Source organism: Ceratotherium simum, chromosome 39, assembly GCF_057802395.1.
Source record: "Ceratotherium simum simum isolate JZ-2026a chromosome 39, ASM5780239v1, whole genome shotgun sequence".
Taxonomy (NCBI): domain Eukaryota; kingdom Metazoa; phylum Chordata; class Mammalia; order Perissodactyla; family Rhinocerotidae; genus Ceratotherium; species Ceratotherium simum.
This window is the reverse complement of record NC_141938.1, coordinates 8,638,249-8,651,515: the sequence shown is the minus strand read 5'-3', so window position 1 is coordinate 8,651,515 and position 13,267 is coordinate 8,638,249. Positions and strand designations below refer to the sequence as shown.

Here is a 13,267-nt window from a genome sequence, read left to right as displayed (position 1 = left end):
TTTTTAAAAGTTTACTGATTGACGTTCCATAATGTACCTCCTCCTCACCCCAGCCAGATCTGATAGGCAAAACTTTCATATATGTCTGGTGTTCACCTGAACAGGTGTCTTGGTGAATTCTTCTCTCCACTATCTGCATTTCATCCTTCTGTTCCATCTGGGTGATCAGAGTGGGTTTTCTGAATTGATGTCCTATAATGGGCAATGATAAACGTAAGAGGACCATGCAGTACACACAAAAACTACCACAAAACTATGGGAACACCTTGGTCTTTGAGGTTCTGAAGACAGGCAAGTGTGACTTTAGCAGCAGCAGAATGATGACAATTTCTAATAGAAAAAACAAAGTAAAGCACGTGTGAGCGTGAAAGATAACATGAGTGAAGTTATTTTAAAATAGCCAGAGCAGCCATTTCAGAGGAATTGCCTTGCATGTCTTGTTTTCTAAATCTTCCAAACTGGACCAAACAACCAACATTCCAAGAAGTCAGTAAGGACAAGAATACCCTGTCTGTAAAGACTGATGAAATTGGACTTTGCTGATGACCAAATCCCTAAGCAACAAATGAAGTATAAGTCTAGCCTTTTGCCTGATGACCGAAACTCAAGCCAATCTGTGAAATGCAAACCTAGCCTTACTCATCTAGCACCAATAAACTCTTCTTTGATACAACCTACCTTATCTTCCTCTCTTTTTTCCCAATAAACACCCTGAGCCCCTCTCTTGTAATGGGGACACCACCTGGGTTTCTACCTGAATTGGTACTCCCTGCATTGCAATTCTTTGATCCCAAAGAAGTGCTTTTCCTCTTAAACTGGTTTCTGTTTTTGCAGGTTGACAGGAGATCAACTTCCAGAATGACAGAATGACGACCTTGGTTAACTCATCCTCCAACTAAAACAACAATGATGGGCAAAACAACTAGAATCGATCCTTTCAGAACTCTGGAGATAAACCAGAGCCACAGAAAAAACGGAAAATAATTTCCAAGAGAAATTACTGAAACTTCATGAAAGATCAGGATCTGTGACATTTTAACTTGAGATTATTTCTATCCCTCCTCCCTCTCCAGTTCTGTGGCATGTTAGCTAAAAACTACCAGCTTTGGAGTCAAGGGTGGTCTCATCTCTTTTGCAGGTCTCTTAAAAAAAAAAATCCCCAGACGACATTCAGTATTTTTTTTGCTAAACTTGCAGCTCCCTAGAAAATCTGTGTCCTGGGGGTGTTACAGCTATTTGATTTGACTCAGAGCTCATTTAGCAGAAAATAAGCCCCTCCCACAAGGCATTACCAAAGCAATAGCAACCTGCTAGCAACATAGCTAAATGCTTATAGGTATGATTTCACTTGGGGCAAACAAGAGGTTGGCTGGGAATTTGAATGGAAAACAGGAAGATCTAGACAACCAACAATGGGAATTTTGAAAATTTCCAACAAATTCCTGAGGATCTAAAAGTCTGTGTGCGTGAGCAAGGCTGTGCACATGCCCAGGAAAGATGTAGGCAAGTGATGGGGATCAGAATTGTCCATCTCAAAATATGCCTCTTTACCTTGATTACTTTCTGAAAGACACGTTGACACACACACACACACACACACACACACACACACACTCCACAACTGCCTAAAAGGATTTAAGATAGAAGGCCTGTCCCCAGGACAGGCCATCACCATAGATACCTCTGGGTATGGATAGACTGGGAGGGTCCTTGGTAAGCCCATTCTTACCAAAGCTCTGAAAACCAAGTAAAAGTAGTAGTTACCCTTTGTAAGAGACATTTACATTTGTAAGGGAAATCTCCATTTGTAAAGATATCTCCCTCTCTGTACAGGGAAGAATGTGTGTTGACCTGTCTCTAGAAACTTAGTGCAGAAGGTGTGGACTTAAATCTGCATTAATAACCTTACTCTTGTTTACTGTGCTTTTCTGGTAATCTTCCATAGGTAATTCCCCATCCCCAACACCCTCCTTTGTCTTTAGCTGAATATTCTATTTAAGAGGAGAACCTGCGGGGGGCGGGCCAGTGGCATAGTAGTTAAGTTTGCATGCTCTGCTTTGGTGGCCCGGGGTTCACATGTTCGGATCCAAGGCATGGACCTACGCACCGCTTATCAAGCCATGCTGTGGCAGGCATCCCACATACAAAGTAGAGGAAGATGGGCACAGATGTTAGCCTAGGGCCAATCTTCCTCAGCAAAAAAAAAAGGAGGATTGGCAACAGAGCTAGCTCAGGGCTAATCATTCTCCCAAAAAAAAAAAGAGAGACCCTCCACCATTTTGTCGAGTTACCCAGTTTTTCTGGGTCTCTCCCATGTATACATGTTATGAAGCTTTGTTTGATTTTCTTCTGCTATTCTGTCTCATGTCAGTTTAATTTGTAGCCCAGCCAGAAAGGACCCAAGGTGGATAGACGATAGTCTTCCTCCCCCTCAAAGGGATAAGTCCTAAGTCACTCAGCTTTGATTGACTATTAGGCCCTGTCCAAGCAGGAATTGAGAGCTAAACCTTATAAGTTGCCTGAAGCTTAAAGGCAGGAATTCTCACACAGATCACCTTGGCAAAGAGTGGAAGAGATGTAGGCAAGGCCCTGAAGAAAACTTTTAACTCAAACCACTAGTGGACTACTAAATTATAATGACCAGGTAGTGACTCCTAGGAAGCCAGGCTTCCTAGGCTTAAAAATAAAAACAAGAACTTAAAAAAAAAAAAAGCTAGCAGAAAACTGTGGCTGCACACTGCAGAAAATACAGAATCTGTAGAATTCATTTAGAGAAGTCACTAAACAAATAAGCACCAACAAGAAAACAAAAATTGGCAACAGTAAACCTTGATGGCAGAGGGATCCAATACCGGAGTTGTTAAAATACATTATCTAAAATGTCCAGTTTTGGGGGCCAGCCCGGTGGCGCAGCGGTTAAGTGCACACGCTCCGCTGTGGTGGCCTGGGGGTTCGCAGGTTTGGATCCTGGGTGCACACTGGCGCACGGCTTTTTAAGCCATGCCGTGGCGGCGTCCCATATAAAGTGGAGGAAGATGGGCACGGATGCTAGCCCAGGGCCAGTCTTCCTCAAGAAAAAAGTGGAGGATTGGCATTGGATGTTAGTTCAGGGCTAGTCCTCCTCATAAAAAAAATAAATAAATAAAATAAAATGTCCAGTTTTCAACAAAAAAATAGGAGACATGTAAAAAACACAGGAAAGTATACCACATATACAAGGGGAAGAAAGGCAGCCAACAGAAAATATTCCTCAAGGGGTCCAGATTTTGGATTTAGTAGATAAAGATTTAAAATCATCTATTAGGAGCTGGCCTGGTGGCATAGTGGTTAAGTTTGTGTGCTCTGCTTTGGCAGCCCGGGGTTCACAGGTTCAGATCCTGGGCTCAGACATACACACCACTCATCAAGCCATGTTGTATGGGGCCAGCCCCATGGCGTAGCGGTTAAGTGTGCATGTTCCGCTGCTGGCGGCCTATGTTCAGATCCCAGGCGCGCACCGACGCACCACTTGTCAGGCCATGCTATGGCGGCGTCCCATATAAAGAGGAGGAAGATGGGCACAGAGGTTAGCCCAGGGCCAGTCTTCCTCAGCAAAAAGAGGAGGATTGGCATGGATTTTAGCTCAGGGCTGATCTTCCTCACCAAAAAAAAAAGCCATGTTGTGGCGGCATTCCACATACAAAATAAAGGAAGATTGGCATAGATGTTAGCTCAGGAACAATCTTCCTGAAGAAAAACAGTAAAATAAAATCATCTAATATAATGGACAAAGACTGAAAACTTTCCCCAAAGATTAGAAACAAGAAGAGAATGTCCACTCTGGACATCTCCATTCAACATTATACTGGAGATTCTAGCCACTGCAACTAGGCAAGGAAAAAGAAATAAAAGTCATACAGTTTGGAAAGAAGATAAACTATCTCTATTCACAGATGTCATGAGCTTATAAACAGAAAATCTGAAGGCATACACAAAAAGCTATTAGAACTACCAACGAAGTTCAACAAAGTTGCAAAGTACAATATTATGCACAAAATATTAATGGTATTTCTATACAAAGCAATGAACATACTGAAAATGAAGTTAAGAAAACAATTCATTTGACAATAGCATTAAAAAAAACAATAAATTTAACAAAAGAACTGTAAGACTTAGATATTGAAAACTACAAAACATTGTCGACAGAATTTAAAGACCTCAATAAATGGAAAGACATCCCTTGTTCATAGATTGGAAAACTTAATATTGTTAAGATGGCAATATTTTCCAGATTCATCTATACATTCAATGTGACCTTTACCAAAGTCCCACCTGGATTCTTTGCAGAAACTGACAAGTTGACCCCAAAATTCATACGAAAATGCAGGGAATCCAGAGTAGTCAAAACCGATTGAAAAAGAAAAACAAAGCTGGAGACCTCACACTTCCCAATTTCAAAACTTACCACACAAAGCTATAGCAATCAATAGCATGGTACTGGCCTAAGGATAGACATATATACCATTGGAATAGAATTGAGCATCCAGGAAAAAATACACAAATTGACTTTATAAAAATTAAAAACTTTTATGCTACAAATGACACCATCAAGAAAGTGAAAAGATGGGGCTGGCCAGGTGGCACAGAGGTGAAGTGCACACTCTGCTTCGGCAGTCTGGAGTTCGCTGATTCGGATCCCAGGTGCACACCAACGCACCATTTATCAAGCCATGCTGTGGTGGTGTCTCATATACAGTAGAGGAAGATGGGCACAGATGTTAGCCCAGGGCCAATCTTCCTCATCAAAAAAAATAAAAAAAAGAAGAGGATTGGCATCAGATGTTAGCTTAGGGCTGATGTTCCTTACAAAAAAAAAAAAAAGTGAAAAGGGAACACAGAATAAGAGAAAATATTTGCAAATCATATATCTGACAAAGAATTTGTATCCCAAATACATAAAGAACATTTTATAACTCAGTAGAAAAAAGAAAGACAACCCAATTTTTTTTTTTTTTATTTATTTATTTTTTTTGTGAGGAAGATCAGCCCTGAGCTAACATCCATGCTAATCCTCCTCTTTTTGCTGAGGAAGACCGGCTCTGAGCTAACATCTCTTACCAATCCTCCTCCTTTTTTTTCCCCAAAGCCCCAGTAGATAGCCATATGTCATAGTTGCACATCCTTCTAGTTGCCGTGTGGGATGCGGCCTCAGCATGGCCAGAGAAGCGGTGCGTCGGTGTGCGCCTGGGATCCGAACCCCGGGCCGCCAGCAGTGGAGAGCTCGCACTTAACTGCCAAGATACGGGGCTGGCCTACAAGCCAATTTTTTTTTTTTTTTTTTTGTAAGGGAGATCAGCCCTGAGCTAACATCCGTGCTAATCCTCCTCTTTTTGCTGAGGCAGACCAGCTCTGAGCTAACATCCATTGCCAATCCTCCTCCTTTTTCTGTCTTCCCCAAAGCCCCCCAGTAGATAGTTGTATGTCATAGCTGCACATCCTTCTAGTTGCTGTATGTGGGATGCGGCCTCAGCATGGCCGGAGAAGCGGTGGGTCGGTGCACGCCCGGGATCCGAATCCGGGCCACCAGTAGCGGAGTGTGTGCACCTAACCGCCAAGCCACCAGGCCGGCCCCTACAACCCAATTTTTAAATAGGTAAAGGGTTTATTTTTTTTTTTTATTTATTTTTTTTTGTGAGGAAGACCAGCCATGAGCTAACATCTATTGCCAATCCTCCTCCTTTTTTCCCCAAAGCCCCAGTAGATAGTTGTATGTCATAGCTGCGCATCCTTCTAGTTGCTGTATGTGGGACGTGGCCTCAGCATGGTCGGAGAAGCGGTGCGTTGGTGCGCACCCTGGATCCGAACCCGGGCCGCCGGTAGTGGAGCACACACTTAACCGCTAAGCCACAGGGCCAGCCCAGGGCAAAGGATTTAAATAGAAAAGAAGATATACAACTGGCCAACAAACACATGAAAAGATGCTCAACATCATTAATCATTAGTGAAATGCAAATAAAACCACAATGAGATACCTCTTCACAGCCACTAGAATGGCTGTAATTAAAAAGACAGGCAGCAGCTGGCCGGGTGGAGCAAGCGGTTAAGTGTGAGCACTCTGTCGTGGCGGCCCGGGGTTCGCGAATTCAGATCCCGGGTGCTCACCGACGCACCTCTTTTTAAGCCATTTTGTGGCAGCGTCCCATATATGACACACCGCTTGTTAAGCCATGCTGTGGCAGTGTCGCATATAAAGTAGAGGAAGATGGGCACAGATGTTAGCCCAGGGCCAGTCTTCCTCAGCAAAAAACATGAGGATTGGCATTGGATGTTAGCTCAGGGCTGGTCCTCCTCACAAAAAAAAAAAAAAAGACAGGCAATAATAAGTGTTGATAAGAATGTGGAGAATTTGGAACCTTCATATATTGCTGGTGGGAATGTAAAATGATACAGTCAGTTTGGAAAACAGTTTAGCAGTTTGGAAAACAGTTTAGCAGTTCCTCAAAATATTAAGTATAGAGTTACCAAATGGCCCAGCAATTCCACTCTTAAGCACATACCTAAGACAATGAAAACATATGTCCACACAAAAACTTGTACATGAATGTTTGCAGCAGCATTATTCATAATAGCAAAAGTGTCAAAAATCCAACTATCCATCAACTGATGAATGGATAAACAAAATGTGGTTTTATCAGCACAAGAGAATATTATTCAGCAATAAATAGTAATTAAGTACTGATATGTGCTACAACATGGATGAACCTTGAAAGCATTATGCTAAGTGAAATAAGCCAATCACAAAAGACCACTTGTTATATGATTCCATTAATATGAACTGTTCAGAGCAGGCAAATCTATAGACATGGAAAGTAGATGAGTTGTTGCCAGCGGCTGTAGGCAGGGAGGAATGAAAATGTAGGCAGGGCAATGAGAATGTTATGTAATTAGATAGTGGTGTTGCTTGCACAACTCTGTGAATATACTAAAGAAAAAATTGTTTTGTACACTTTAAATGGGTAAATTATGACATGGGAATTATATCTCAATACAGTTATATTTTTATTTTAAAGTAAAAATCTACAAAAACCCTAGGCTGTACCCCAAGGTGATTGGGGGTTACTTGTCCCAGAAATCCATGCACAAACTCAATAAATAAATGAAAGGATTCTATCAGCCTTACCCAGTGAAGCCAAGTTTCTATAGTTCTCCAGCATCACATCTCTGTACAGTTTTCTCTGAGAAGAATTCAGCAATGCCCATTCCTCTTGGGTGAAGTCCATGGCCACATCCTCAAATGTTATTGGGTTCTAAAATATCAACACATTCTGTCTCAACCAGGAATCAACGCCGTCAATGGTCCTGGCAAGAGGGTCATGGTTGACAGAACTGAGGATGAAAGATCTGTTTCATAGTAATTTCAAGATTCTGAGGACTCTATTCATTTAACTCAGGATTCAGTTCTCAGAATCTTCCCTTCTCTATTCCTGCTCACTCGTTAAATGATCTCATCCAGTCTCAAGAATTTAAAGCATCTCTTAACACGTGATGAAATGTATCTCTCTACTTGTAGCCTGAGGTCTTTTACAGTCTTACTCTCTTCTATCTCCAAGATCCAACACAGACCTGAACACATTGTAAGCAGAGAGAAATACTTGCTGAGTGAGTAAATTATTTCCTCAAAGTGATCACCCATTTTTTGAGGCTCAGACAGTCTTATATCTTTCTTTTACTTTCCCTAACAGCACTAAGCAGGAAGGATGGCTAAAAAAATTTGTAAATAGTAGGCTAGTGGAAGAATTTTGTTAGAAGTTCCTGAACCACCATCAGAGGTCTCAAGGCACAGGTTGGGTGGTGAGACTTCAGAGTACTAGAAGGAGACAGATTCACCCCAGGAATGTATTTTAGGAGAAAGAAAAAAATTTTTGACTCACTTGTAACCCAGAGTGAAAGTTTTCCACCTCTGTAATCCTCTCATGGGCACAGGCAGTGTCCTGAGCAGGCAGAGCTAAGAGGAAAGGGTGACATGAGAGTCTAGGCAGATCCAATATTTTAACATTCACAAGCCTAGAGAAATTGCCCAACATCAATTGAGTCACACATACACGCACACAATGCATATTAGCCAGAGCAACCTGCCCCATTCAGCCAGAACATAGGGTACCTTGCTACTCATGAGGAATGGATACACAGTCTCAATTTTCTTAGCAATGAAATTGAAATTCAGAAAAGTGTACTTGTTATCTTTCCCAACTTTATAAAACAAGTGGATGGGATAACGAAGTGCCACTCATCAATTTTTTTTCCCCTCCCCACCATGCACATATGTGCTTCCTCCAAAATCGCAAAGGGCTTTGAATCAGACATGAGCAAATTCTGGGGCTCCAAGGGCTCACGGAGCTACACACCCACCTCCTCTCATTTCAGCCCCTCCTTCCCATTCTCCTCTGTGGCTACTCAGGTCTCTTCCTTTGTGCCCACTTTAAGGTGGTGAGATCACTTAATCCTGGTGAAGTGCATCTACCCCAGGAACTTACCAAATATAGTGGACAGATGTGTGGCTGCCATTTTGCAAGTCTGTGAGTAATACGCCCAGACAGCAACCAGGAGACCCAGGATGCTCCTGTTCTTGCTACTATGGTCCAAAACAAGCAGGGCTCTGAAATAAACATTAACAAGAGAATTCACAAGCTTTCCATTTTTCCTTTGCACTGAGGACAATTCCATCCTAGTGCATCCAGGATGTGTCCCTTTCAGATTCAAGCTGTCTTTGATCCTGGGTCTTTGCTTTGCATGCCATGTATAACCTCGAAGCAATACGGTGGGTGTTCTTGACCTTCCCCATCCCTAAGGTATATCCACCACATTATCAAACCACATCACCCACCACTTATCAAAAATCCCATCTCCACTGAGCAGTTGACTCACTTCTCATCTGAATTGGCACCAATTAAAGTCATTGGCACCTGACTGTCATGCTTCATTTTGACTCCCAGTCCTGCCTTGATTCAAGGTGATTCTATGTTCTTGGGCATAAACTAGCAAACATCCATGACTTCCTCATTTCAGCCACACACCTTGAACTTATCATCACCTGAGACTCTTCCCCTCTCCTAGGCAAAAAGACCAACATCCCAGTCTCTGAATGCAGTTGGTATACTTCCACCTTGTTCACTTTTTAACCTGTACTGAATCTGCTCTCCTACCCCAGAGACCTCCAAGATGTCCATCCTCCCATTATATTGCTATTTATACTCACATTAGCTTGGCACTACGTATGAAATGCCATGGCCTATCATTTCAATAATATATTTTTCAAAAACCTCAAATTCCTCTTTCTCTGTCCTATTATAACGTCTGCCCTATATAATTCCAACCACCTGCTTATCCTGCCTGGGCAATTCCTACACAACCAGTTATATGGGAACCACTAAAAATTTGAGACCACCTACTCTAAATGGACCCTCAACACTAGAGGAAAATCCCAACAGGCAATTTAATCTTCTCATTATCCAAAGATCTTTTCATAATTTCTCCAGGATTTTAAATCTCATGTGGTCTCAACTTTCCCTCTTTAATAACAAGTGATCTTCCATCTTACTTCAAAGAGAAATGGTTAACAATAAGAAGGATTTCTCATCTTCTTGCTGCTAATTCAAAAGCAGTCCCACAACATCATGGTTTCTTTTCTCTTTCACTTTGCAAACAAGGAGAGGTCTGTCTTCTTATCTAAAGCCAGCATCTCCTACTTTGCTCTGCCTGGGTTTCCTATCTTTGGCACTACTCACATTTAGAGCTGGGTACTTCTTTGTTATGGGGGCAACATCTTGTGCATTGTAGGATGCTTAGCAGCATCCTTGGACTCTACCCACTAGATGTCAGTAGTATCTACTCTAGTTGTAAAATAAAAAATGTTTCCAGGTATTGTCAAATGTCCCCTAGGGGGCAAAATTGCCACATTAAGAACCGCTGATATACTCCCTTCCTATCTTCTCAGAAAGCTTGCTTTATTGATTATTCCTGGGTTCTTCCTTTCCATCACCATCAGCTTCTATTCCACCTACTCATCCCTTTATCATGGAAACATAATCAAATATCTCCCATCTTGAAACAAATTCATGCCTTGGGTCCTACTTAGCCCTCCAGTTACTGCTCAATCTCTCTTCCTGTTCCCCATCAAACTTCTTAAAACAGTAGTCTATCCCCACACTCTCCTCATTTCCTCACCTCCCTTAATACGCTCCATCCCACCACCACTTCACTGATACCACTCTGCCAAGATTGCCAAGCATTTAAGAGAATTAAGGAGAATTAATCCAGGGAATGCATTTCTGCCTTTGACTTAGTTGGTCCCCTCAGGAGAATTCTATCTCTACTCTCTTCTATAAATTATTCTCTTCCCTGGTCTTTTGGGACCATAATCTCCTGGTGGTCATATTATTTCTCTGGCCACTCTCTTTCAGGCTCCTTGGCAAGCTCCTCTCCCACTGTTGACTGTTCCCAAGGCTCAGTCCTGGCCTCTATTTCTCACCTTATTCTGTGCATTCTATACCTATTCATTCCCTTGAACTTAATTCCCATCTCTGTGCTCATAACACCCAAATCTCCAGTTTGGGGTCTCAAATTTAAGCTTAAGACCCACATATCCTGTTTTTAACTTTAATTTTCATAACCACCTCTGATGAAACTTATCAAAGACTAAACTTACCATCTCTTCCAAAAACATTGTTTTACTTCAAATGTTTGCACTCAGTAAGTATTAGTGTTGTGGGTATTCAAAGCAGGCAAAAGGGATCAATGGTATCAAACCCCTCCCTTCACCCCACCCCACAGCTGTTAATTACTGGAAAGTGAAGATGAATCACTTGACAAGCCCTTCTCCCCTCCTGTGGGCTGGAATCAATTAAAATGTAAAAGAATCTTTGACTTCTCTCCAGCAGCCCACAACAGCAATTGAAATTTTAATATAGGCACATTCTCTCCCCCATCCCCAAAAGGCAGCAACAATCACTTGAAACCTAAAACTATTCCTTGATAGGCTCCTCCATCCTACCACACAGCACAAATCTATTGAAACTCAGACTAATCGAAACCATGCCATTCTCTCTCAACATCCAAATCCAATCAACTATTCAATGGTGCTTTCTCCAGAAAAAAATTTCCCCAACTACTGAACTCTCCCCCACCCCCTGCCACACATGGATAAATCTTCCTCTTTGTTATTTTTCTGCCCATTTAAATGTCATTTCCTCAGAATCACCTTTATTGTGAGCCCTATATCCAATATAAAGCCAGTCTCCTCTTATTTTATTGTCTAAGAACTCTCTCTATTGTTCCTATGTAGACTTCGTCACTATTTGTGATTATATATGTAGTTCTTTGCTTATTTAATCATGTTCTTTCTCTTCCTCTAGATTGCAACGTCCAAAAACACAAGAGAGTGGTCTTCTCTTATTAAAACCCTAGACCCAGTCACTAGCACCTTGCTAGCCACGTGGTAAGTGTCCAATATTCTGGGCGAAGAAATTAACAAGTCACCAGAGTATTAATTCCACTTTCCCCCAATTCCATCCGTCCCCCAAATCATCACTTTGTTCTACTTTGCAACCCTCCAGATTCTAGATTCCCATCACTCATTCCTGACCCCTACTACTAATCCTTAATCCTTTCTCCATTCAGCCCAGCTTGTCCTTCCTGCACTCCATCCTCACCGTGCAGCTAGCTCTGCTAAATACAAATCTAATCATCTTATACCTCTGTGCACAATGGCTTCCCACCAGCCTTAGAATTAAGTCCTTACCTTGCTTTTAAGGTTCCGAGAGATGTGGCCGGGGCTCTTGCAATTTACTTTACCTTCATCCTCTCTTGCTTGTTTTCAGCCATGTCCTGTCTTCTTCAGTTCCTGCAACACTCCAGGCTCTCAGTTGCTTCAGGGATTTTGCATTTGCAGACCCCTCCCGCTAAAGTGCACTCCACCCACTCCTCATTCCTGGCCCCACAGGAATGAGGGGCCATTCTCCCTGCCTGGCTTTATCCTAGTCATTTCTAAGGTTGTCGCTTTAGTATCTTTTCTTTCCAAGAGGCTTTATGAACCCTTAGATTGAGTCCTCCTCTGACATGCTCTCATTTAAAATAACTCACAATCAGCTATCGTTTACAGCTGGGCTTAATGGCTGAATTGTAAACTCCAGGGAACCTGAGCTTTATAAATTTTGTTTGCCGTTGTACCCAGGGACTGAGCAAACAGTAACAAGGTCAGTGTAGGCATATCATAAATATTTGTGGACCACTGACAGGCAACAAAAACTCACCCCAACAATTTATTAGTGTGAACACACTAAACTATAAAACACGTATATACTAAAACATATAATAAAAGATAAAAGCAATGAGGTTTATTAGTGAGTTTTTAAAATAAGATGAATTCTATTTAAGTAAACAAGCCATCAACTTCTGTAAGAGGATACTTTTTTGTAACCAAATCTGTTCCATTTAAAACCAAAGGCGATACTGAATTTGCCTCCATTATGTTTTATCCTGTTTGGGGGGGGAGCAAATATTTACTTCATTATACAACATGAGGTCAAAACTCCTTCTATATAGAGTCAATTCAGCTCTAATTTCAGGTCATACCTTAATAAAGTTTGCATCATTCTTTTTTAGAATCTTTTGACTTTCAAGCGTTGGGGGTTGTAATGTCAGCCAAGCTCTCTTGAAAACAACAAAGCTGACCTTGACAGAATTCGTCATTCAAAGATAATAAACTGTGCATCCTGATACTTTGTGAACAAAAGCCACCCAACACAAATACTTGAAAAATTTTGTTTCCAAACTCAAAGCACACTCCAATGCCCACAGTCAAGAGCAAACATTTTGCATGTTAAAAATTCTCTCACACGGGGCCTGCCAGGCGGCGTAGTGGTTAAGTTCGCACACTCTGCTTCATTGGCCCAGGGTTCTCGGGTTCAGATCCCAGTTCAGACCTACACACCACTCATCAAGCCACGCTGTGGCAGCATCCCACGTACAAAAAATAGAGGAAAATTGGCACAGATGTTAGCTCAGGGACAATCTTCCTCAAGCAAAAAGAGGAAGATTGGCAACAGATGTTAGCTGAGGGCGAATCTTCCTCACCCCCCAAAAAAAAAAATGTCTTACAAAGTGAAACGCAGCAGGGAACAAGTTCTGTTCATTACTCACCAAGGCACACAGAAATCCACAGGTCAGCAAGGTAAGGGTCTGGGCCAGGCTGATATTCACACACTTGTGAGCAACAGCATGCTTTCTGTCT

General features: G+C 41.9%; 2 protein-coding genes across 3 annotated transcripts in view; both read right to left on the bottom strand.

Annotated features, from left to right (window-relative positions):
• The window catches only part of LOC106802461 (olfactory receptor 7G3-like), a 26,204-nt gene extending 18,918 nt beyond the window's left edge, over positions 1–7,286 (bottom strand). The window contains exon 1 of the mRNA XM_087425576.1: positions 7,160–7,286. The gene's annotated coding sequence lies outside the window, so the exon portion shown is untranslated. The remainder of the gene's footprint in view (positions 1–7,159) is intronic.
• LOC147912150 (uncharacterized) overlaps positions 1–13,267 on the bottom strand; it is a 16,317-nt gene extending 3,050 nt beyond the window's left edge. The window contains exons 1-6 of one of the 2 annotated variants that reach the window (XM_087425570.1): positions 13,177–13,267; positions 11,777–11,878; positions 8,514–8,635; positions 7,911–7,984; positions 7,160–7,286; positions 97–192 (exon numbers count right to left, since the gene is read on the bottom strand). In XM_087425570.1, the coding sequence (XP_087281696.1) occupies positions 97–192; positions 7,160–7,286; positions 7,911–7,984; positions 8,514–8,544 (328 nt within the window). In that variant the 5' untranslated portion in view covers positions 8,545–8,635; positions 11,777–11,878; positions 13,177–13,267. The remainder of the gene's footprint in view (positions 1–96; positions 193–7,159; positions 7,287–7,910; positions 7,985–8,513; positions 8,636–11,776; positions 11,879–13,176) is intronic. The other variant, XM_087425571.1, reaches the window with a different exon arrangement.